This window comes from Rattus norvegicus, chromosome 16, assembly GCF_021556685.1.
Source record: "Rattus norvegicus strain SHRSP/BbbUtx chromosome 16, alternate assembly SHRSP_T2T, whole genome shotgun sequence".
Taxonomy (NCBI): domain Eukaryota; kingdom Metazoa; phylum Chordata; class Mammalia; order Rodentia; family Muridae; genus Rattus; species Rattus norvegicus.
Genome location: NC_141549.1, coordinates 26489112 through 26516069, shown reverse-complemented (window position 1 = coordinate 26516069; position 26958 = coordinate 26489112). Strand labels below are relative to the sequence as shown.

Genomic DNA, 26958 nt, shown 5'->3' with positions numbered 1-26958 from the left:
ATTTTGACTTTGTCCATACCAATTTGCATCTCTTTGACCTCCTTTTGCTGTCTGATTGCTCTGGCTAGGACTTTGAGTACTATGTTTAACATGTAGGGAGAGAGTGTGCAGCCTTGTCTCATCCCTGAGTTTAGTGGGATTCCTTTACATTTCTCTCCATTTAGTTTGATGTTAGCTACTGGTTGGCTGTTTATTGCTTTTTCTATGTTTAGGTATGGGTCTTGAATTCCTGATCTTTTCAGGACTTTTATCATGAAGGGATATTGAATTTTGTCACATGCTTTCTCAGCATCTAATGAAATGATCATGTGGTTTTCATCTTTGAGTTTGTTCATATAGTAGATTATGTTGCTGGATTTCTGTACATTGAATCACCCCTGCATCTCTGGGATGAAGTCTATTTGATCATGATGGATGATCGTTTTGATGTGTTCTTGGATTCCATTTGTAAGAATTTTATTGAGTATTTTTGTGTTGATATTCAAAAGGGAAATTGGTCTGAAGTTCTCTTTCTTCATGGGGTCTTTTTGTGGTTTCTGTACAAGAGTAATTGTGGCTTCATAGAAGGAATTTGGTAGTGCTCCATCTGTTTCTATTCTTGGTAATAGTTGGGACAGTATTGCTATGAGGTCTTCTATGAAGGTCTGATAGAATTCTGCACTAAATTTATCTGGTCCTGGGCTCTTTTTGGTTGGGCAACTCTTAATAACTTCTTCTATTTCTTTAGGAGTTATGGGGTTGTTTAGATGGTTTATGTGGTCCTGATTTAACTTTGGTACTTAGTATTTGTCTCAAAAATGATCATTTCCTCCAGATTTTCTGTTTTTCTTGATTATAGGTTTTTGTAGTGGGACCTGATGATATTTTAAAATTTCCTCAGATTCTTTTGTTATGTCTCCCTTTTCATTTACGAGTTTGTTCATTCACATACACTCTCTGTACCCTCTGGTTAGTCTGGCTAACAGTTCATCTGTCTTGTTGATTTTGTGAAAGAACCAGCTATTGGTTTTGTTAATTCTTTGTGTAGTCATTTTTGTTTTTACTTGGTTGAAAGAACCAGCTCTTGGTTTTGTAAATTCTTTGGGTAGTCATTTTTGTTTCTACTTGGGTTATTTCAGCCCTGAGTTTGATTATTTCCTGTCTTCTACAAATACACCTCCTGAGTGTATTTGTTTCTTTTTGTTCTAGATCTTTTAGGTGTGCTGTAAAGCTGCTGAGTACACTCTCTCCTGTTTCTTTTTGCAGGCACTGAGAGCTATGAGTTTTCCCCTTAGCACTGCTTTCATTGTGTCCCATAAGTTTGGGTGTGTTGTATCTTCATTTCCATCAAATTCTAAGAAGTCTTTAATTTCTTTCTTTCTTCCTTGACCAAGTTGTCATTGAGTATAGAGTTGTTCAAGTTCCACGTATATGTGAATGTTCTGTCACTATTTTGTTTTTTATTGAAGACCAACCTTAGTATGTGGTGATCCAAAAGGACACGTGAAATTATTTCTATGTTCCTGTATCTGTTGAGGCCTGTTTTGTGACCAATTATATGGTCAGTTTTGGAGAAGCTACCATGAGGTGCTGAGAAAAAGGCATATCCTTTTATTTTATGATGGAATGTTCTTTAAATACCTGTTAAATCCATTTGGTTCATAATTTCTGTTAGCTTCAATATGTCTCTGTTTTTTTTTTTTTTTGTTTCTATGATTTGATGAGAGTGGGGTGTTGAAATCTCCTACAAGTATTGTGTGATGTGCAATGTGTGTTATGAGCTTTAGTAAGGTTTCTTTTGTGAATGTATTTGCCCTTGCATATGGAGCATAGATATTTAAGATTGAGAGTTCATCTTGGTGGATTTTTTCCTTTGATGTGTATGAAGTGTCCTTCCTCATTTTTTGATGACTTTTGGTTGAAAGTCAATCTTATTCTATATTACTGTGGCTACTCCTGCTTGTTTCTTCAGATCATTTGTTTGGAAATTTGTGGTCCTTTTACTCTGAGGTAGTGACTGTCTTTGTCTCTGAGGTGTGTTTCCTGTATGCAGCAAAATGCTGAATCTCCTTTATGGATCCAGTATGTTAGTCTATGTCTTTTCATTGGTGAATTGAGTCCATTGATGTTGAGAGATATTAAGGAATAGTAATTGTAGGTTCCTGTTATTTTCGTTGTTAGAAGTGAAATTATGTTTGTGTGACTCTTCTTTTGGTTTTGTTGCAAGGAGATTACGTTCTTGCTTTCTGTATGGTGTAGTTTCCCTCCTCGTGTTGTAGTTTTCTATCTATTATCCTTTGTAGGGCTGGATACAGTAATTGAAAATTTCGAGATTTATATATATGTTTTTTGCCTGGCCTGACATTTGTGTTCTCTTAGGGTCTCTATGACATCTCTCCAGGATCTTCTGGCTTTCATATTCTCTGGTGCAAAATCTGTCATAATTCTCATAGGTCTGCCCTTTTATGTCACTTGACCTTTTTCCCTTACTGCTTTTAACATTCTTTCTTTGTTTTGTGCATTTGATGTTTTAACTATTATGTGACGGGAGGAATTTCTCTTCTGGTTCAATCTATTTGGAGTTCTGTAGCCTTCTTGTATGTTTATGGGTGTCTCTTTCTTTAGTTTAGGGACATTTTCTTCTATAATTTTGTTGAATATATTTACTGGCCCTTTAAGTTGGGAGTCCTAACTTTCTTCTATTATCCTTAGGTTTGATTTTCTCATTGTGTCCTGGATTTCCTGGATGTTTTGGGCTAGGAGCATTTTGTGATTCACATTATCTTTGACATTTGTGTCGATGTTTTCTATGGTATCTTCTGCCCCTGAGATTTTCTCTTCTATCTCTTGCACTATGTTGGTGATGCTTGTATCTATGGCTCCTTGTCTCTTCCTTAGGTTTTCAATATTCATGGTTGTCTCCCTTTGTGCTTTCTTTATGGTTTCTATTTCCATTTTCAATTCGATCACCTGTTTGTTTTTTTCTTTTGTTGTTGTTGTTGTTTTGTTTTGTTTTTTTGGTAATTCTTTCAGGGATTTTTGTGTTTCCTCTGTAAGGGATAAATCGATCCATTCTTATTGCCGTGTACAAAGCTCAAGTCCAAATGGATCAAGTACCTCCCATAATACCAGAATACTCAAACCAATAGAAGAAAAAGTAAGGAAAAGCTTTGAACACATGGAGTTTGGGGAAAATTCCTGATCAGAGCACCAATGGCTATCCTCAAGAATTGTCATATGGGACCTCATAATATTTCAAAGCTTCTATAAGGCAAAGGATACTGTCTTTAGGACAAAACAGCAACCAAGAGATTGGGAAAAGGTCTTCACCCCTCTGACATCTGATAGAGGGCTAATATTCAATATGTATTAAGAACTCAAGAACTTAGACTCTAGAGAGCCAAATAACCTTATTAAAGAAATGGATACAGAGCTAAACAGGGAAATCTGCTGAGGAATATTGAATAGATGAGAAGTACCTATAGAAATGTTCAACAACCTTAGTCATCAGGGGAACGCAAATCAAAACAATGCTGAGATTCTTCCTCACAACCCGCAGAGTGGCTAAGAACAAAAACTCAGGTAATGACAGGTCTGGCAAGGTTGTGGAGAAAGAGGAACACTCCTCCATTGTTGGTGGGATAACAAGCTCATAGAACTGCTTTGGAAATCAGTTGGGAGTTTCCTCAGAAAATTGGACATAGTACCACTTGAGGACCCAGGTATAACAATTCCTGGTCATAGAGCCAATATATGCTCCAACATATGTCAGACAAATATACTCCAATGAGTCCATAGCAACCTTATTTCTAATAGCCAGGAGCTGGAAAGAATCCAGATGTCCATCAACAAAGGAATGGATATAGAAAATGTGGTACATTTATACAATGTAGTACTACTCAGCTATTAAAAAACTTCATGAAATTCATAGGCAAATGGATGGAACCAGAAAATATCATCCTGAGTGAGGTAACCCAATCAGAAAACAACATACCTGGTATGCACTCACTGATAAGTGAATATTAGCCCCAAAGCTCAGACTACCCAAGATACAATCCACAGATCATATGAAGCTGAAGAAGAAGGATGACAAACATGTGTATGCATCAGTACTTCTAAGAAGGGGAAATAAAAATACTTATAGCAGGAAATATGGAGATAAAGGTTTGGAGCAGACCTTGAAGCAAAGTTTATATAAATAGATAAATGAAGAAATAAGTAAGTAAGTAAATAAAGAAAACAAAATCAAAGAGAAAAAAAGAGAAAGAGAATATCCACAGTATATGTGGAACTGACAGCACTTTAATAAATTATATTGATCCATAGAGATAGCTGCATGGAAAAGACAGAAACTTAGTCCATTACACAGACCAAGCACAAAAGTCAATGCCACATACATCACATACATACGGATCTGCATAATACTTCACACAACAAATGTGGCAGAGGAGAAAGTAGGAAATATATTTGACTTCACTGTGCAGAATGGTACTTCCTAAACATTACTCCTATAGCATAGAGAATTAAACACCCATTCATAAATCATACCTCCTGAAATTTAAAACATGGCATAAATCAATGATCATCATCATTTGACTGAAAATGATGCCTCTACCATTCATAAAAATCTTAATAATTCTTATAAAAATAAGTATATTTACTCTATAAACACAAGAAAAACCTTATCTATTAAGCTTCACACCTACCAAGTAGCATTCATGATACGTAAAGTAGTCTGCATGATTTCAGAACAGAAATGCAAACATGGTTATCCCAAAGCTACAAATACTGCAAAGTAAACCAGTTACTGGCTCGTAAGATGTTCTGGTACAGTAGTGGAACACATATTATGGAAATAATTCTCTTTCCTGATTCTATTTCAGACACACTCTATGTGATGGAAGCCAGGCCTGAAACTGCTAAAGCAGCCAAAACCCTAAGAGTAGATATGTCCTGAGCCAAGAGGAAAACTCAGTACTCTTATCCGTATCAATGAAATGACTGTCATAGCTATAGATCTGTGTTTGGAACCCTCATTAGAAAAGCATCATCTTCTTGTAGGCTATGGACACTAACACAGAGACCCCAACCTGGAAAGTGTACAGAGAAGGTGGTAACTCCATTTTAAATGGGATGACTTCTTTACATCTCTCCCTCAAGACTTCATTATCTCTATAGCAAATAAACGTAGAGATTCTAAGAGATTGGGGTGATAGATTACTGTAGTGAGTGACTTACAGACATAATACCAAGTCCCTAGTAAAAGAGAAGAAAAAACAACATGGAATCTGAGAAGTAATACTAAGAAGTCAATAGGATTCAAACAAGGAATTGCTGAGTGGATGAAGGTAGAGGTCAGTACTTTCCCTTTCGTGCATTCAGAGGACCTGTGGGAGCATCACCTAAAGACAGCACAATGGCACCAGCCACCCTGGGTTTCCCTTCAGTATTTAGGTATTTTAGTAATATCTGCAATTTAATGAGTATAAATATCCTCCACTTGGGAGGACAGATGTGATGTTTGGATTCCACTGAGCATGGATGTTTGTTAAAATTTATTCTCAGTCTAATAGGTCAGGTCTGCACCTGAAGGGTGCACTGTGCCCTCATTGATTTTGGTGAACAGGATTTTTTTCATTAAAATTGTTTATTATATTTACACGTACAGTTACTTGTTTTTTGTCTTCTAATTTTTCCCCATCTTTATTAACTTGAATATTTCTTATTTATATTTCGATTGTTATTCCCCTTCCCAGTTTCTGGGCCAACATTCCCTTAATCCCTCCCCCTCCCCTTCTTTATGGGTGTTCCCCTCCCCATCCTCCCCCCCTTACCGCCCTCCCCCCAACAATCATGTTCACTGGGGATTCAGTCTTAGCAGGACCAAGGCCTTCCCCTTCCACTGGTGCTCTTACTAGGCTATTCATTGCTACCTATGAGGTTGGAACCCAGGGTCAGTCCATGTATAGTCTTAGTCCCTGGAAGCTCTGGTTGGTTGGCATTGTTCATATGGGGTCTCGAGCCCCTTCAAGCTCTTCCAGTCCTTTCTCTGATTCCTTCAACGGGGGTCCTGTTCTCAGTTCAGTGGTTTGCTGCTGGCATTCGCCTATGTATTTGCTGTATTCTGGCTGTGTCTCTCAGGAGAGATCTACATTCGGTTCCTGTCAGCCTGCACTTCTTTGCTTCATCCATCTTATCTAGTTCGGTGGCTGTGTAAGTATGGGCCACATGTGGGGCAGGCTCTGAATGGGTGTGAACAGGATTTTATGTGTGAGAAGAACAAATACTTCTCATGCACTTACCAGATGACGCAATCCAGGAGATTGGAACCTTGATCAAGGAGAATCCATGTCTCTGTGACTGCAGTGTCCCGAAAGTGGCTCATTTGTCCTCCTTTGCCATTGGGCAGGCAGCAGGCCAATACCATGACAGTAGATGTATCCATGTCCAAGGTGATCCTTAGTGAAGCTCAGTTTTTTCAGAGATAAAGTGACGTCACGAACAGCAGACAGCGTTTGCAGACATGACAATTTATGGAGTCTGGTCTGCATACGCTGTAAAGTGGTAAAAGAAAGCCAGCCAGCACTGTTAGTAAAGCAGTCCAAGGAGAGAAGCGGGCCTCTGATTTGTGAGGGTTTATCATGACATTGCTAAGTAGTACTCCCTCTTGTCAAGGACTCTGCTGCTAGTCCTAGTGACTCATCCTATGAGTGTTGACCTAAACTGTTTGCCTTTTAATTAAGAGTTTCCCATTAAAATGTTCTAAGTGAAAGCCACGAGTTTTTGTACTCTTTATTACATCAGTAGGTTTTTAGTGTATTTTTCAAGTGAAAACCAGTCTTCAACTGGTACTCTTTAAAACTACTCATATTACCAAGGTGTGTGTAATAAGTTGGCAGAGAAAAGACATTTGAATGATGGCTTCTCTGAATTTTTTTGGTAAAACGTTTCTGCTGCTTCCTCATAAGTGTTCATTAACTGGGGCTTCAGGAGCTCCTTCCCATACCTGAAGGAATTAGAATGCCCCATTCTTTTGTGGGGTGTTTCAGCAAAGCCCCCTGTATTTGATTCATGACTCCTAGCATTTTGTTCCATCCGGAAGACCCAGTTTTACAGGAATCCTCCCCAAAATTTCCTCTTCCATCCTCTCTGACTCTCTGTTCAACAGCAGCACTGGAGCCTTGGAGGCTGGGATGCTGGTTGATTTTAACCACCTCTCCACAAAATATAGATATAATCTGGGAAAAGTGAATCACAGTAGAGGTATCTTCTCCATCACATTGTCCTGAGGGTCCAAGTCTGAAGCTCATTTTATTGTGATTGATGTATAATTGCCCTGCTAAGTGCCCTGACAAAAGAGAGAACCCCAAATGGTCCAGCATGATGAACGGGTAAACAGAGTTTATCATATTGATACAATGGACTAGTCTCTAGAGATGGACAGAGGCATTGACACTATCTTATGATAAAAGAAGCTATTATTTAATGACCAAGAAAGGTGATATTTCTATATTAGATGACTTCATTTATGTTAAATATGCAAAATGACCTCGTTGGTGAGGGCATAGAACTTTATCCCAGCACTCAGGAGGCAGAGGCAAGTAGATTTTCACGAGTTCGGGGCCAGCCTGGTCTACAGAGGTAGATTCAGGACAGCCAGAGCTACACACACTCAAACACACACACACACACACACACACACACACACACACACACACACACACTGAGATAGATAGATAGAGAGAGATAGAGAGAGAGAGAGAGAGAGAGAGAGAGAGAGATATTCTTGAAAACTAATCACCCAAGGAATAAAACAAACAAAAACCTCAAAAAACCTGACACCAAAACTAATCAATGGATCAAACAATATCAGAAGCAGCAGCAGCAACAACAACAACAACAACAACAACACCCAGCAGAATGTGACACCTAAGCAAAAGTTAGTTTGGATTACAGCCTGTTTACTCATTGACCAAAGGTATTCATGAAACCCGGGCACATCATGGTCTATGCAAAGGCAGTGGTGCTCTACACATCCTGATCTTAAGTTCCACTACTTAAAATGACACTTCTGTCATTAAAGAGGGATAGGGTGAGTTGGTGCCTAACAAGTTGATAGGGGGTAGAGTCTGGAGGAATAAAGAGTAACTTCTAATGGCCACAGGGTTCCTTCTCAAAGATAAAAATGTTTTTAAAACCAATAGGGTAATGGGTGCATAATTTTAATGACATACTAAGAAAGCACTCCTAGATCATATACTCAGAAAGAATGAACTTAGTGCATAAGTGTATTACATACCTGTAAAGCAATTATTGAAATGTTATGCTTCTTTCACATGTATGAATGTTTTGCCTACATGTCTGTGTGTGTACTATATGTATGTCTGGGCCTGTGAAGATATAAGAGGGTTGTAGATCACCTATAATTAGATTTGAAGATGCCTTTGAGCTTCTTTGTAGGTGTTACTATAGGTTTTAGGGTTTGTAGCTGAATGATGTTGAGGATTACCTTTGCCCTCCAGTAGCAGACAGGTTACCTTCCAGTATTATGAACCCTAGTTAGTATGGTGAAGAGTCTAGTTAGACCCCGGCTCAACCTATCCCCCACTGTGATGACAGAAATGTTATCTTCAGAAATCAGTCCTGAACATCAGATTGTATAGAGCAACCAATAGTCTTGGCACTGGCTTGTGATGGTCAAGGTTTTCTATAGGACCCTTTGGGTAATGACTCAACAGGTTGCCACCCATTCCTGTTGCTGGATTTGTAACTTGGTGGCACAAGATGTCTAGGTTGAGCCTTGTGTCATGTTAGTTTTTGGTTCCAAATGTATTCCATACATATAGGAAGCTAATAGAGTAGCAGATTTCCATTTAATTTTTTCAACGGGACTTTAGTATTTGTTGTCCCTCCCCTTATTTCCTACTTTACCTAGGCTTGCATGCCAGGGCTGTGGGTGCCTGGTTAAGAAAAAGAAACTGATCCTCTCCCTTATCAAGTATGAATCTGTGTGCCCATCCAACATGCAGCCAGCAGGTGACCAGGATACACTAGAGAGAGTGATCAACCCCAGTCAACATCATGTTGATGAATATGAAAGGAGGGTAACGGGGCTTGAAAAATGCGAGGGAGGTAGAAGTGTGTACCCTTTGCCTCTACCTATTTCTCCCGGTTCCCTCTCATTAACCCCTCCTATTCTAGCTTTTATCTCTTCCCAACACTATACACTCCTTCCTCTTCCTGGGCAGATATTCTTCTGCCCCCTAGTTCCCTAGTAGATAGTCAGGAATCCTGTGTGGTTATCCAGATTGTAGTTCTCATATCAGATACTTAAAACCTAACATCCTTAACAGCAGACACATGAAATGTTTGTTGTTTTGGGTCTGGGTTTGCTCAATCAGGATGATTATTTAGGTCCATCAGGCCAGTCTTAGGGTTACAGATTGCAATGGCTGCCCTAACAGCCCTCAGTATTCCCTTTGAAGGCCATGTAAGTAGATCTACTTCAGCGTCAACATTGACAGTGCTTTGAACAAGTACCGAGGGGGCTGGGCTCCTGCCACTGGAGTCTGAGGGGGGCATACATAGGTCATAATCATAGGGTCCCGCCCTTAAGCCAGCTCCATTGTGTGCTCAGAGCGCATCACTGTGGTGGTGCCGGCACAGCTGAGCTGCTAGTTTATAGCTCAGTATTTGCTGAACTAGCAGGACGTGCCAACATTTTGTTGGCAAGTATTGATTGTTAATACAGAGAATTATTGTAGAATTTGGGAGGTGGCGATCAGTTAACGGGGAGGGAAGAGGGAAAGAAGGTCCTGGGCGGCCCTAGCTCAATAATGGATGAAGACTCGATGACCTTCAACTTCCCCCGAAGGAGACGCTGGTACACACGTCTGTGGCATTCCTGTCGTCGTTTAGGTTGCCTGTGTCATCAGAGATCAAGGCAATTTCACCGCTATCGGATCGGGTATGACCCGGTGGGTCGATTACAACGAGCGGCAAGTGTTGGGGACCTGGTGACAACAGAGAATATGATCCACTCCAGGAGACATCATGTGGATGAATATGATAGACGGGGCAGGTAATGGGGCCTGAAATTGATGAGAGCAGTAAAAGCAGGTTGGTGGGAACTGTTAGGTCATTCAGGGCTAAGCAGGAAGAAAAAAAATCAACTTCTAGGCTACATCCTGAGGGTGGAGAATGGTCATACATAGGCTCATTTTCACTGGGGACCCCTGGGTTTTATACCTGCTAAATGCTCTTAGTCGTATGAGACCTCCACACTGTGGAACAGCAGCTCCTAGGCCTTAATGAAACTACATAATTTTATTCTTATGTTAACCCTTACATTTTGTAAACATACAAAAAGACACACACACTCACACACATAAATACCGTTGTTTTGCCTCTGTGTATTTTCTGTGTACCATTGTGATAGAACCTGGTGCAGGATCCCCTGGAACTGCAGCTATAGACAGTTGTGATCTGTGATATGGGTCCTAACAATCAAAACTGTGTTCTCTACTAAATGAAACTAGAGCTGTTATTGCCAAGACCCCCATCTCGATTTTATTTTTTTTTGTTGTTGTTCTTTTCTGCTTTTCTTTTTATTCGATATCTTATGCATTTACATTTCAGTGTTATACCCTTTCCTGCCTCTCTCATTTCCACTCCCCACTCCCCCTAATTCTATATTTTCTTTCTTCCTTTCTCCCTTTCTCCCTTTCTCCCTTTCTCCCTTTCTTTCTTTCTTTCTTTCTTTCTTTCTTTCTTTCTTTCTTTCTTTCTTTCTTTCTTTCTTTTTTTAACATTTTATTTATACGAGTACACTGTAGCTGTCTTCAGACACACCAGATCCCATTACAGATGGTTGTGAGCCACCGTGTGGTTGCTAGGAATTCAACTCACGACCTCTGGAAGAGCAGTCTGTGCTCTTAACCTCTGAGCCATCTCTCCAGGCAAGATTTTCTTAATATATAGGGCCTTATTCTGAACATACAACACTAGAAAATTTATCATAAGGTAAATTGTCAACTTTAGTGCAAAAATATCAATAAGATCAATATGACAGGTTCGCTAATGGATCAAAGACATTTAGAACTGGAACTGTGACCATGCTCCCATGTAATCACCTTCTCTACTGTTGTTTTTACATCGATACACATGTGAAGGACAGAGATTGTCCTCATCTCACTTCCTGTGCCCCACACGTGTGGAGCTTAGGGTGTGGTGGTCAGAGACAATGTCGACTGCTAATTATGTTGTACCACCATGGGGTTTAAGGCCTGAGCTCAGACAAGCAGGCCTCCCTGTGGGTTCCAGCCCATCGTCCCTCTGTTCTGGAGACTTCACTCAAACAAGTCCATGGTGTGCTTTATTTACTGTCTTGGAGCACACTGATCCTCACACTTGTAGGCAAGTGAGCTGTGCGGATCCCCTTATCCCAAGATCAGCAGTCAGGTTTTGAGGGAAAATGTTTTATCAATTGAGTTTTAACAACTACCCCAGCCCCTCATTCCTTTTTTTGAGGGGGTTTATTGGATATTTTTTATTTCCATTTCAAATGTTATTCCCCTTACCATGAACCCCCTATCTCGTTGCCCGTCATCGTCTTCTATGAGGGTGTTCCCCAACCCATTTGCACACTCATTCCGGATTCCCTGCCTTGGCATTCCATTTCATTGTGACTAGACCTTGGCAGGACCAAGGATTTCTCTTCTCATTGGGGCCCACAAGGCCATCCTCTGCTACATACGCAGTTGAAGCCATGGGTCTGTCCATGTGAACTCTTTAGATGGAGGGACATTTGGGTTCTCTCCAGCTCCTGGCTATTGTAAATAAGGCTGCTGTGAATGTAATGGAATATGTTTCCTTGTTTTATGTTGGAGCCCTTTTTGTGTATATACACAGGCGTGTGTAAAGCTGGGTCCTCCAAACAGATTTCCAGAGTTGTCCCAGCTTGCTCTCCCACCTACAAAGGAGGAGCGTTCCTCCTTGTCCAAATCCTCGCCTACCTCTGTTGTCACCTGAGTTTTGATCTTAGCCATTCTGCCTGGTGTGGGGTTGAATCACAGGGTGGTATTGATTTGCATTTTCTCTGATGACTAAACATGTTGAACAGTTCTTTAGGTTCTTTTTGGCCATTTGCTATTCCTCAATTGAGAATTCTTTGTTTATCTCTGCTCCCCATTTTGTAATAGAGTAATTTGATTCTCTGGAGTCCAACTACTTGAATTCTATATGTATATTGGATATAAGGCTTCTATCAGATGTAGGATTCATAAAAATCTTTCCCAATCTGTTAATAGCCATTTTCTTCTAATGACAGTACCCTTTGCCTTACAGAAGCTTTGCAATTTTATGAGGTCCCATTTCTTTATTCTTGATCTTGGAGAATAAGCTATTGCTGTTCTGTTCAGGAAAATTTCCCAAGTGCTCTGTTTTCCAGGCTCTTCCCCACGTTTTCTTCTATTAGGTTGAGTATATTTGGTTTTATGTGGAGATCCTTGATTCACTTGGCCTTATCTGTGTGCAGGGCGATAAAAAAGACTTGATTTGCAGTCTACATGCTGAGTGCCAGTTGATCCAGCACCAGTTGTTGAAAAAGCTATCTCTTTTTCCACTAGATGGTTTTAGCTCCTTTCTCAAAAATCAAGTGACCATAGGTGTGTAGGTTCATTTCTGGGTCTCTTATTCTATTCCAATGATCTACTTGCCTATCTCTGTACCAAACCATAACATTTTTATCATTATTGCTCTGTAATACAGCTTAAGGTTAGGGAGGGTAATTCCCCCAGAATTTCCTTTATTTTTGAGTATAGTTTTAACTATCCTGTTATTTTTGTTAATGCAAATGAATTTGGAAATCTACCTCTATGAAGAATTGAGTTGGAATTTTGATGGGGATTGCATTGAATCAGTAGATTGCTTTTGGACAGATGGCCAATTTTATAATATTAATCCTGCCAATCTGCGAGAATGTGAGATCTTTCCATCTTATGAGATCTTCTAATTGTTTCTTCAGAGACTTGAAGTTTTTGCCATACAGAATTTTCACTTGCTTGGTTAGAGTCACACTGGGTTATTTTATTTTATTTGTGATTATTCTGAAGGTGTCGTTTCCCTAATTCCTTTCTTAGCCTGTTCATCCTTTGAGTAGAGGAAGGCTACTGATTTGTTTGTGTTAATTTTATATCCACCACTTTGTTGAATTTGTGTAAGGGGCATCCTTGTCTGCTCCCTGATTTTAGTGGTATTTCTTCACATTTCTCTCAGTTTAGTTTATGAAACACCAGCATATTTCCCTAGTCCACATGCTTCTTGGTCATTTTGTAATTCTAAGGCATTAATTAGTCTTTAAGCTGGAGTTTCATATAAAGAATACAAGAATGAATTACAGTTTTAAAATATTCTTCTGCTTATTGAATATTTTCTTTGAAAACACTGACTTGTCCAACGGTAATTTTTCATTCTGTCAGTCCATTTACTCCCCACATGTAACTTAGATATCTCCTGTGTAGAATACACATTCTAATATCTCTCAAGGTCTTCCCATTTGTAATTCCTTGTTTCTCTGCCCAGTCAAGCTTCCTTACATTCTATAAATTTAAATATAACATGAAATGAACCTTGCTCTTTGGAACCATCCTTTCATTTTGCTGAAACTCTTTTGAATCTCAAGCAAGGCAGCTAGGCCACCATAGGTTATTACCTTGTAGGAATATTTACCCAATTTTGGTGTGAGTACATGGGCACATTGATCAATATATGGCAAAGCATGAGGTCCTGGTTTGTATACTGGTACTGAGTACAGAAATATTACACATGGGCATAAAAGAATGAAATGTGGAAATAAAAATGAATCAAAGTATGGATGACTGACGACTTATGTTTTTGTTCATTGTTAAAAATGTACATAGATACAAGCAGCCTGTATAATTGCAATTTACCTATGGATTGTGACATATTTTGTTTAATGTAGGGCACAAAGCATTGCATGATTACCTTTTATTTTGTAGAGTAACAGTGTTAAAATATTGCTAATTATTGTTCTACAACAGTAAATAGGATGAGTGACCTTGAACTCTTAGAGAGGCTAAAATGTGAATGAAAAAGGAAAGTAACCACACGGATGAGATCGGAGGATTATCAAGCTCAGGACATGGTCAATAAAGAGAGTTCTTTTCTATAAGAAATGTAAATTTTTTTCTGTGAAAATTTTTATGTGTACTGCTGATAAAATCCCGTTTTTCTCTCACAGAAAAGTTCTGTTTGTTATCACTAGGAAGAGAAATCATTATCATGATCAGCAAATGCTGAGCTCTCAGGAGCTGGAAATGCTTGTAGTGTTGTAGCAGATTTCTTGCCAATCCAAATTCAAACATCACAGCAGCCCCTTGTTATTGTTGTAAAAATATAAAAATAAAAAGTATTGTGGTCTTTTACCTGCTAGGTCCTCACCGCGGTGCCCCAAGGTATCTGCTAGATAACTTGGCGGAAACACATCCCCACTCCTCAGCGGCCCAATGTCTCTTGCCACCACACACTTTCCTATACTCAAACTGTTACATAAAAGAACACACAACACAATAATCTTTGACACAATTGATAAGATATAATTGCCCACTTAAACATACAAAGCCCAGTACCATCCATCCCTTAGGAACATTAATAACAACCTGTAAATACACAGAGCAGAATCTTAACATCTCCTGCCATGGCTTCTCCCCTCTCTCCATCTTTGTCCTGTCTCTCCTCTTTCCTCTAGTCTCCTCCTCTTCCTTCAAACTTCTCTCCCGCCCATCCTTCCTTCTCCTCCAATGACAGGCCTCCTTCTATCCTGTACCTGCCCCTCACTTGTACTTTACAAATTCAATGGGGATGTGGTTCTGGTAAAGTCACCTGAGTTCTGAGTCCTTGACTAGGCAGCTGTCCTTGGGGCAGTGGAATTAGCATCAAAATACAGATAACTTCAGGGCAAACTACAACACCCTGTAAGATAGCTACTATGTTTATTGTTCATCCCTTGGATGGGGACATGGAATCGTGGAGTTCCTAAAAATCCCAAGTAGTAACTAGTAAGTTCCAGATATTAAAGTAGGGTTTAAATTGAAGCTGAGATCAATTGGGGAACTTTTCTAGGATTCAGAGTATGTAGTACTTGCAGGTGATGATAGTCTTATTTGGAATTCATAGATGTCCTTAAATGTGCTTCCAATTTGCAGGACATCCCTACATTATGCGTGTGCCCACAACCATCCAGATGTGGTAACACTTTTACTGGAAAATAACTCCAACATTAACATCAAGGATGATGAAGGCTGCACACCGTTGATTAAGGTAGCTATTGGCCATCTGTTTTGGTATAAAATGGATTAGAGGTGTCCTTGTTTGGTTTTTGCTGCTGTGAGAAAACACTGAACAAAACCAACTGAGGAGAGGGAAAAGTTATTTGGCTTACATGTATACATCCCAGTTGATCCTTGTGGGAAACCTGGTCAGGAGCTCAAATCAGGAACTCGAGGGAAGAACTAAACTATAGGGACCAGGGGAGAATGCAGCTTTCCATGGCTTTTACCCAGGTTTGCTCATCATTTCTTCTACAACTGAGAACTTTCTTCTCAGGCATGCCCCTACCACAAGACCTTGGGCTTTCCTACTTCTTTTTTTGGTTAGATACATTTCTTTCATTACATTTCAATGTTATTCCCTTTCCCTGTTTCCTGTCCATAAGCCCCATCTCCTCTCTCTTCCCCATATGGGTTTTTCCCTATCCATTCCTCTTACTGCCCCCATATTCCCCTGCACTGGGGGTCAAACCTTGGCAGGACCAAGGGCTTACCCTTCCACTGGTGCCACAACAAGGCTATTCTTTGCTGCCTATGCAGTTGGAGCCCTGTGTCAGTTCATGTATAGTTGCTTTCCTACTTCTATCTGAATAAAAAAAATTCCACACAGTTGCCCAGAACCCAGTCTGATAGAGACAATCCCTCAAGTGAGGATCTTTCCAGGTGTATTAAGCCTGTGTCACATTGGCAAAAAGAACAAAATCTAATCAAACAAGCAATCTCTGCACTGTGACAGCCAACCAGCACAGACCTGAGTACTTAGAACATCTAGGTGGGTTGGTAGAACCCCTTAATTCTACCACTTGGAAAAAGATGTGGTGGGGAGATCATTAAATTAGTCAATCCTGGAGTATTTGAAATGATCTTGTGTCAAAATAGAAAGATAATATGAATAACTAAAACTCTGATTTAAGGGTAACTATTCAGTGTCATGGTAGAAATGTCTCTCTTGGCTTCCTTGAAGTGACGATGTATTTCTTTGTACAATTTCCACAGGCCGTGCAGTGGCAAAACACAGATTGTGTTTCTATATTGCTCAAGTACAATGCTAATCCAAATCTGTCAGATTTCCATGGGAATACAGCCTTTCATCATGCCGCTTCTAGGGGAAACATAAAAATTGTACAATTGCTCCTGGAGTACAACGTTGATTTTGAAGCCAAAACAAAGGTAAAGGTCATTCAACTTCATTCCCAATGCACTTCTACCTGTCACACTCAGACCTGTTTTCTACATGCAGAACCTCAAGCATTCTCTCTGAATGTGTTCAGAGGAGTGCTTTTTTCTTTAAATAGTATATATATATATATATATATATATATATATATATATATATATATATGTAATTAGTGCAAAAGAACACAGAACAGCATGGTTTTCCTCAGCATTGACCTTGTGTAAAATTCAAGAATAAAGGCTTTAGGACCACACACACACACACACACACACACACACACACACACACACACATCTGCACTGACAATAAAAATAAATACATTTCAAGTTAAATGATTATAGATTTCAAGTTAAATGATTGTAGAATAAATAGAAATGGCTTGCAGCTAAGGAGGTACTAATGTGGGTTTGGCTTAGGGATGAAGGCAGACTGGAAAAGGAAAGAGGTGACAGGCAAATTAGGAAATTTGATCATTGGAGACAATATGCAAAAACATTTTTATTATTTTCAAAAAGTTTTGGTATTCATAGAAGATGCTATTGACCTTGGGAGATGATTCTTAGTTTAGAAAAGAAATATATTTGAAGTGCAGATTGAGAAACTCTGCTCCAGATACCTCTTGAGCACACTCCTTCAACAGGGGCATACCAAACTTTATATTTTGGGGTTGTGTCCATGGAGGTCCTAGTCTTTGGAGCTAAGAAGATTGGAACCATTGAGTGTTTGGGGAAAATTCTGGAAGGGATTGGTGTTCATATGCAGTGTTGTATAGACAAAAGATGTGTCAAAGGGAAGAAGAGAGCTGTGTGTGGAAAGCACAGCAGGTGTTGTAGGAAAAATGATGCCTTGTGACTCAGTACAGTGTGTGTTTATGTTCACAAAATCTGTGATGAACTTTATAAAATGTTTTACAAAATGTAATATTGTTTTCTTTACAGTATGGCTTGACACCATTGGAACTTGCAATATATGGACATCACCCTGAAATGGTAAACTTCTTAGAATCAATGAGTGCAGATGCACAGGCCATGCAAGTGTCAAGCAGGTACAGTTTCTTCTCTTCTACAATCTTAGTGTTGTTCTTGATGGTGACAATTACTTTAGTAGGAATATTAAAATGATATTAAATGATTTGAAAAACTCAGAGACAGATATTTAGAAAGCTTATGACACAGGAAATATGGAGACTGTTCCAACACAACAAAAGAACAGCAGTACCAGGATTACTACATAGCTCAGTAGTTCAATTCGTGAGTCATGAACCAAGACAAAGAATAAGCTAGATCAGCTGTTGGTCCACTTCAGTATTTTTTATTTTGACACAGTTTGCCACTGAATTAAAGGTCATGTGTGTCATTGGCAAATGTTCTACCATGAATAAACACCCCCAGTCCCTGAGTCTGAAATTTTATAATTTCTGACTCTAAAAATGACAGCATAAGCCATATGTTTAGAATTATACATACATAATCACAGGTAACAAATAGTGTTTCCTAATGATCTATTTGAGTTTTGAAATGTTGAACGCAGCAGAAAACTACCTTTTGCTAGGAGGTGTTCAGTAAACTTTCATCCTGTAATTAACCAGCAATGTTCTTGATACTGCAGTCCAAAACATTTTTGTTCCACATTTCAAATGGAGCTTTCAATGTAGATATATAAATAGTTCATTTCCTTCCACACATTCTGGTATTGTAGAATTATAAATCTTGTCCTAGATTTTGCGAATGTTTTGCTCTTAAAAATGTTGTTCTTACAAAGCCATATGCCCTGTCCATATGAAATACATTGTTTATGCTGAAATTCCCTGTTTAGTACACGTTTACCTATTGTTTATGTTGAGCCATTATTTCCAAACAACAGATCTGTGCTTTAAGGCGAGCCATTCTAGAGAGAGCTCACTCTCCTTTCAAAACTTTAATGCTCTTTGAAATATTTAATTTTATTTTTTCTTATTCATTTTACATCAAACTCACTGACCCTGTCTCAGTCTCCCTATTCTACAGTCCTTTCCGGTTCCCCTTCCCCTTCACCTCCGAGCAGTCATGGATCCCCTATGTATCCCCACACCCTGGCACTTCAAGTCTCTGCAAGGGTAGACACTTCCTCTCTCTCCAAGGTCGGACAAGGCAACTCAGCTAGAAGGAGGTATCCCATGTATAAGCAACAGCTTTTTGATAGGCCCCATCCCAGTTGACTGGGACCCATATGAAAACCTAGCTGCTCTTCTGCTACATATGAGTGGGAAGGTGTGAGTCCAGCCCGTGTATGTTCTGTGGTTGGTGGTTCAGTCTCTGAGAGCCCCAGGCGTCCAGGTTATTTCTTATCTCCTTGCAGACCTGGAATCTTTCCTCCTAGTGTTCCTTAAGAGTCTACTGCCATACATCCCTGAGCAAGGCAATTATTCTCTTTAGAGTTTTTAAGAGGGAGGGAGGAGAGAGAGAGAGAGAGAGAAAGAGAGAGAGAGAGAGACAGAGAGAGAGACAGAGAGAGACAAAGAGAGACAGAGAGAGACAGAGAGAGAGACAGAGAGATTGTGTGTATGCATGCTTGAGCCTTTTAGTTTGTGTTCTAGTTAAAAGCTAACCATGCCTCATGTTTTCTCTTGAGAAAGTCGCAAGGATACCAGTCAACAATCATAGTGAATTGCTGAAAAATAAATTCAAAATTGTTTGGCTAGACCTGTAGTCCCATGAATTACATCCCAGACTGTGGGAGGTAGGAGACACACAGACCTTTGTGAGTTAAGTACAACATGGTCTATGGGGTGGGTTTCAGACCAGCATGGCTACATAGTGAGATCCGGTTTCAAAAAACATTGTTTGTGAACATCTAAACTAAGACACAGGGGACTCAAATATAAAGGGCTTCAAATGCTCGCTAAATGTTTTTCTTATGAATAGTACAATAACCATAACTTATAAATCTATGCCACAGTGTAAGAAGACCAGCACATAAAAAAGGAGTGAAGCATGTAAGATTTTTGGAAGGTAAGATTTTTTATATCATATATAAATTTACTATATTGTAGCTGGTCTTATTCACCCTAGATAAAATAGTGCGGACATTTTAGCTCCTCTCCTACTGTGACCACACAAGGCAGCCCAGCTAGCAGAAAGGAATCCAAATGCAGGCAACAGAATGAGAACTTGCCCTCACTTCAGTAGACCAGGAGTCCACATGAAGAGCACGTGAAGCTGCACGTCTGCTACATGTGAATATGGGGTCTATGTGCAGCCTTGGTGTGCTCTTTGATCGGTGGTTCAGTCCCTGTGAGCCCTCATGGGCCCCTGTTCGTTAATCTGCAGATTTTCTTGTTGTGTTCCTGACCCTTCAATGGCAATGTCCTCCTTTGAATTCAATATCCTTCACCCAACTCTTTCACAAGACGCCCCAACCTCCACCTGATATTTATTTGGCTGTGGGTGTGTACATCTGTTTCTATCCAGGGCTTGATGAAGACTCTCAGAAGAATTATCCAAGGCTTCTGTCTGCAAGCATAGCAAAATATCATTAATGGAGTCAAAGACTGGCTCTCTCCCACAGGGTGGGTCTCAAGTTGGGCCAGTTATTGGTTTGGTATCTCCTTAATGTCCGTTCCATTTTAACCTGCATATCTTGGTGGTAGGATAAATTTTGGGTTGATGTTTTTCTGAGTGCTTTGGTTTTCTCCTCCTTCTCCTGGAAGTCTCCCCTGTGTACAGAAGATGACCACTGAAAGCTGCATATCACCTGCTGCTAGTAGTCTCCGCGAGTCTCAGCTCCATAGGTAGACTGCTAAGAGCCCCCATAGTTCCTGGTCTTTGTTTCACCACAGAGATGCCTCTCCACTGGTATCTTCTGTCCCAGCTCCCACACCACACCTGCTCTGCACCTTAGTTCCCCTCCCCATCTCCCACAGATTTCCCTCCCTCAATCGAATCCTGATATCTATTTCATTTTCCCCCCTGAGTGAGATTCACACATCTTCCCTTGCGCCCTCTTTACTTAGCTTCTTTAGGTCTGTGCACGGTGGCCTGGTTATTCTGTAATTTATGGCTGCTAAGGTCCTCACCTTTAAGTGAGTACATACCATGCCTGTCCTTCTCGGTTTCAGTTACCTCATCCATTATGATGTTTGCCAATCCCATCCATTCTTAATTTTTAGAAAAAAACTGTCAAGTTCCTTTTCAAAGGGGGTTGTAAATATGTCCTCCCACTAACAATGGAGGAGTGTTTCCTTTGCTCAATATCCTTGCCAGCATGTGCTGTCACTTGTGTTTTCTGTTTTAGCCGCTCTGACTGGGGTAGGATGGAATCTAAGAGTTCTTTTTATTTGCATTCAGTGATGACTGAAGACTGAACATTTACTATTTCTCGGCCTCCTGAGATTCCTTGTTGAGAATTCTCCATCTACCACTTTACCTCATTTTCCAATTGGTTTATTGGTGTCTAACTCCTTGGGTTTTTATGTATAATTTGACCATTATTTCTCTTTCAAGTGTAGGATTGGTGAAGATCTTTTCCCAATGCATAGGCTTCTGTTTTGGCCTTTAATGGTTTCCTTTGCTTTACAGAAGGTTTTCAGTTTCATGGGTCCCCATTTATCAGTCCTTGGTCTTAGAGGCTGGGACATTGGTGTTCTGTTTAGGAAATTGTCTACTGTACTCATGTTCCAAGGATATTAATGTTTCTGCTTCAATGCTGAGGTCTTTCATCCATGTGAACTTGAGTTTTGTGCAGGGTGATAAATACTCATCTATTTGCATTCTTCTTCATGCAGACATCCAGTTACACCTGCATCATTTGTTGAAGATATTTTCATTTTTTCCCCCATTGTATGGTTTTGCCTTCTTTGTCATAATCATGTGTTGGTAGGTATGTGTGTTTTTTCTTTGATTTGATTCCACAGATCAACTTTTTGTTTCTGTACTAATTCTATGCAATTTTTGTTATGATTGCTTTGTGATATGTCTTGAGATCAAGGATGGTGATACCTCCAAGAATTATTTTATTATTCAAGATCTATATTTATATCGATATCTATCTATCTATCTATCTATCTATCTATCTATCTATCTATCTATCTATCAGTGATCTTGGGTTTTTTTGTTTTTGAAAGAATTGCTCTTTCAAGGTCTGTAAATAACTGTCTTGCAATTTTGATGGGAAGTGCAGTGAATGTGATGATGCTTTTTATAAGATGGCCATTTTCACCTTGTTAATCCTATCCATCTGTAGCATAGGAGACCTTTCCATCTTCAGATGTCCTGTTAATTCCTTTTTCAGAGACATAAAGTTTTTGACAGACAGGACTTTAAGTAGCTTGATTAGAGTTGTATTGGGCTATTTAATATTCCCTGTGGTTACTGTGAAGGGTTTTGTTTGGCTAAATTTTTTTCTTATCCCTTTTAACTATTGTATGAGGGAGGGCTGCTGGTTTTCGGAGTTAATCTTGTATCCAGACACTTTTCTGTAAGGGTTTATCACCTTTGGTGTAGGTGTACTTTGGTAGATTTTGCGAGGTCTCCTTTGTATGTGGGCAGCTTTGCTTACTCTCTGGTTTTAAGTTTCTCTGCATTTAAGTTGTTATTGTCTATTGGCTGGTTTAGGTATGCAAGTTTGATCACTGAGGTCTCTAAGACTTTTAACATGAAGGGGTGTTTGTTTTTATCAATGGCTTTATCAGCATCTAATGTGATGATCAAGTAAAATTTTTCCATAACCCCACCCCTACCAGCTGCAGCTATCCATTCATTTTCATGGCTGTCAAGCCATCTCCCCTGTATCTCCCCAGACCCGATCCTGAAACACTCAATTGTCCCAAATTTACCCACTCCCACCTACTTCCTTCCTTCCTCTGCCTCCTCTGAGTATTTTCCGGTATGTTCTAAGTTAGATTCAAAATCCTCTCTTGGTCCTTTCTTCTTCATCTTCTTTTGGTCCTGAGTATAGTATTGATATCCTGTACTTTATTGCTAATATCCACTTAGAAGTGAGTATACGCCATCCATGTCTTTTGGGTCTGGGTTATGTCACTCAGGAAGATACTCTCAAGTTCTATTCATTCACCACCAAAATTCATTATCTTTGTCCTTAGTAGGTGAATAGTATTCCACATTGTCTTTTTTCATTTTAAAAAATTTATTTTTTTAATATTTATTTATATGAGTACACTGTAGCTGTCTTCAGACACACAGAAGAGGGCATCGAATCCCATTTCAGATGGTTGTGAGCCACCATGTGGTTGCTGGGAATCGAACTCAGGACCTCTAGAAGAGCAGACAGTGCTCTTAACCTCTGAGCCAACTCTCCAGCCCCCCAAAATTTATTTTTAAAAAAGTATGTGTACATGTGACCTATGAAGCCAGAAGAAGTCATTCTCATAGAGTTGGAGTAAGAGTTTTAGAGACGGGACTGAGAACTGAACTGTAGTCCTCTGGAAGAGCACCATGTGTGCTTAAATGCTGACCCATATCTCAGGTCTATAAATTATTATTTTTAACTTAATATAATTTTTCTTTACTTATTCACTTTAAATTCAGCTCATCGATTGTCTCCTGGTCACTCCCTTTACACAATCCTTCCTCCATCTCCCACTCCTTCTCCCCTGAGTGGGTAGGAGACTTGCACTTGACGTGTCTGCAAGTCTAGGTGCTTCCTTTCCCATTGAGTCCCGACGAATCAGCCGAGTTAGTACAACATATCCCAAGGATAGGCAATAACTTTTGGGATAGCCCTCGCTCCAGTTCTTTGGACCCACATGATGACCAAGCTGCATGTCTGCTGTGTAGGTCGGGGAGGCCTAGGCCCAGCCCATGTATGTACTTTAGTTGGTGTTCCCTAACCTAAGAGCCTCAAGGGTCCTGGTTAGTTTACTCTGTTGGTTTTCCTGTGGAATTGCTATCCCATTTTGGGTACTCAGTACTTTCCTGTATTCTTCCACATAGATTCCCATGTTCCCTCCACTGTTTGGCTGTGGGTATCTGTATCTATGTGTCCAAGTGAGATGCTGGATGGAGCCTCTCAGATGACAACTTGCTCATGCCTGCAAACATTAAAGAATATCATTAATAATGTCAGGGATTGGTACCTGCTCATGAGATTGGTCTCAATTTGGGCTGCTCTTGGTTGGCCATACTCTCAGTCTCTGCTCTAACCTTGGACTTGCAATATTTTTGGTAGACAAAATAAATTATGGGTGCCATATCCCCAACGTGGTCAGTCACAGCTAAGGTCATCCCAGTTTTTTCTTGGGTGCCTCAATGATTCTAGGTCTCTGTCTCATCAGAGATGCCCCCTGCTCTTCACCCTTGTCAGTTGCAGATTTCCATTCTTTTTCAGAACCTTCCATCCATCTCTCCTCTTCCTTCCCCACACCTGATTCTGAACCCCTCCCTACCCCTCTGTATCTCTTCTCTATCTAGTTCACTCCCTCCGACTTCCTCTTAGGACTGCTTTGTACACTCATTTAAGTGAGATTCAGGCATCCTCACTTGTGCATTCCTTCTTGTGTAGCTTTTCTGAGTCTGTGGATAGTTCTATGGTACCTGCACTTTTTGGCCAATAACCATCTATAAGTGAGTACATACCACACATGTCCTGTTGGGACTCAGGATGATGTTCTCACGTTCCATTGCTTTGACTGTATAATTCATGCTGCCCTTGTTCTTAATGGCTGCATAGTATGCCATCCTGTAGGTACACATCTTTTCCTTTATCCATTGTTCAGTTGAGGGACATCTAGGTTGTTTCCAGTTTCTGGTTGGTATGAACAAAGCTACTAGAACATAGTTTAAGATGTGGTTCTTTGGTATCGTGTGACATCTTTCTGACCACACCCAGGAGAGTTATAGCTGGCCCTGGAGGTAGAACTATTCTCAGTTTTCTGAGAAACCACCCAATTGATATCCAGTTGTTGTTGACACCCACCAGTGATGGAGTAGACTTCCCTTTGCTCCACATCCTGCCAGCATTTACTCTCACTTGAGTTTGTCACCTTGTTTTGTGATGGGTGTCAAATCACATGTCAGTGGGTTTGAGTAAGCAGCCCTTGGTTTTGTTCTCTGTATTGTTTGCCATGTTTCTATGTTTAATTTTCATACCATCTTCTCTTGAGCCTGTTTGCTTCTTTTTTTCAATATTTCAGATTTGATGTTTAGCTGCTTTTATGAAATCGCTCCATTTTATGAAGGGACATAGTGCTATGAACTTTCCTTTTGCACTGCTTTTATTGTGTTCCCTAAGTTGGGATGTTTTGTGACTTCATTTTCATTGAATTCTAGAAAGTCTTCGATTTCTTCTTGCACCAGTGGTCACCGAGCATAGCATTGTTCAGTTTCTATCAGATTGTATGCTTTCTGTTGTTTTCTTGTTGATGTAGTCCAGTTTAGTCCATGGTGACCTTATTAGATGCAAGAGTTTTTTGGGGGGATTGTTGTTGGTTCTTTTTTTCCCTTTTCTTGTATCTGTTGATGTAGATCTGTATCTATATATGTTCAATTTTGGAGAACATTCCATGAGATGCTGAGAAGGTACATATTTTTTATTTGTGTGAAAGGTTCTGTAGATATCTGTTAGGTCCATTTGGTACATGCCATCTATGAGTTGCATAATTTTTCAGTTTAGTTTCTCTTTTGGTGACATGTCCTTTGGTCATAATAGTTGGCTGTGCTTCTGTTTTTGTTCTCTTTTGTAGGTTTTCCATCTCCAAGGTTCCATCAGTTTGTTTCCTTTATTGTTCTTTTATCATTTGCAGGTATTGACATGTTTTATTCATTTTTCACCTGTTTGATTATATTTTCCTGTACATTTTAAGGGATTTATTAACTTCTCCTTTAAATTCCTCTATCATATCAATAAGATTGGTTTCAAAGTCATTTTATTATGCTTTGACTGTGTTAGGATATCCAGGTCTTGCAGTAGTAGGATATCTGGGCTCTGGATGTGTCATGTTGATTTGGTCTTGTTGAGTGTATTCTCATGCTGGCCCTCAGCCAACTGTTTATCCCTGGGTGTTTTTCTGGTGCGGTGTCCTGAGGTGGGCTCTGGGTTTTTCTCTTTTTAGGGGTGAAGTTGAGGCATTGTCTCACTAAATTGTAGTTCTGTTTGTCTAAGGAATCGCAGTGATCGATGTGCTTTTGCTTCCTCAGTGTTGGAATTCACATTGTGTGCCACCAGACCCAATCTGTTATTCTTTCCAGAATCATTAGCCCAGAGAAAAAGAATCACAGTTGATTATATTCATACTGGTAAGGACTGGGCTTTCTGTCATTCTGAGAGAGTTCAGTTAGGATCATCGCAATTGTTTATGGCTATTTATTTCTAGACATTAATGTTTGATAAATTACTGTCATCCTTGATTTGAAATATACAGGGAATGGATTGGTTCTAAGTGAAGTAATTGGCTACAAATAAAAAGAATACTCTAGAATACTCTCTAGATTGCTCTTATAGACATTGATACTAATAATGAGTGTGATTATTCATAATATTCTTCTATACTTGTAATAATACATACTTTGTTTTTATTTTCAGGAGTATTTGTTTTTAACAATGAAAGGCCTTTGTCCCGGTAAGGTTTAACAATACATTAATACTAGAGAAATGCAAAGATAAGAAGCAAATTATTTTGGGTATACTTTGAGACTTGTGTCTTACAGGTCCCACAATATTCTGAATATAATTTTAGGTTGAAAACTTGTTCAGTGTATTTCATAAGAAAATGAAAATTATACTCACCCACCATTTCCAAGAACAAACTATACAGTTTTTAAAAAGAGCCTGCTAGGATTAACTGTGCAAGTTAGTGTCTACTTAAGATTCTTTGGCTTTTCAAAGCCTTACTAAATACTTGTGCACTAAGACCCACACTCATAGTTATCATTTCAGTCATTCATCTTGTCTGACATGTTACATAATTTGGAATGATTCTCAGTCATTACTAGAGGATGGCAACAATTTCTTTCCTCCTTTGGCACCAGCTATGAATGCAAAGGTGTAGCATATATCATAGATGTTTTGAAGACACCCATGAGTTGCAGTCCATCCAATGACAGGCTGAGAGAATTTGAAGGTGGATGTTAAGAATTCTCTCTGTACATTTATTGGGTGTTATGGTTATTCTGAAGGGATGGATATGTACAAGATTTTGTGTGTCTAGATGAACAAACTATATCTTATCTTGGTGGGCGGTTTATGTCCTTATAAGTTAGTTATAAGTTAATTGTGTGAATGTATTGTTCATTAAGTAATTAACATAGGACTCTGGTTGCTGGGTTACAGTTTGTTGAGTCATGACGTCACTGGGTTGTTGGGAGTGTGAGAAGAGTCTGTGACAGGAAGCCGTGCTAGGCTATAGAATGCTTGGGGCTAGCTTGACATTTGGCCACACTAGCATGGCCCATGGAACGTGATGTGGGTTTCAGGGTGGGAACAACCCTTTATGGAGACAGTGTGTGAAAATGGAGGACAGAG

At 39.6% G+C, this 26958-nt stretch overlaps 1 protein-coding gene across 7 annotated transcripts in view; it reads left to right on the top strand.

Annotated features, from left to right (window-relative positions):
• Positions 1–26958, top strand: part of Poteml1 (POTE ankyrin domain family member M like 1) — a 116111-nt gene that overhangs the window by 77767 nt on the left and 11386 nt on the right. For 3 of the 7 annotated variants that reach the window (XR_015639753.1, XM_087589419.1, XM_087589417.1), the window contains exons 2-7: positions 9898–10060; positions 15204–15318; positions 16323–16496; positions 17442–17548; positions 19441–19493; positions 26020–26056. Coding sequence is in view for 5 of the 7 variants with exons in the window: in XM_087589417.1 (XP_087445543.1) it covers positions 9898–10060; positions 15204–15318; positions 16323–16496; positions 17442–17548; positions 19441–19493; positions 26020–26056 (649 nt within the window). In the remaining 2 variants the exon portion in view is untranslated. Of the gene's footprint in view, positions 1–9897; positions 10061–11706; positions 11834–15203; positions 15319–16322; positions 16497–17441; positions 17549–19440; positions 19494–26019; positions 26057–26958 lie in introns of those variants that run through there. The other 4 variants (XM_087589421.1, XM_087589418.1, XM_087589420.1 and 1 more) reach the window with 3 other exon arrangements.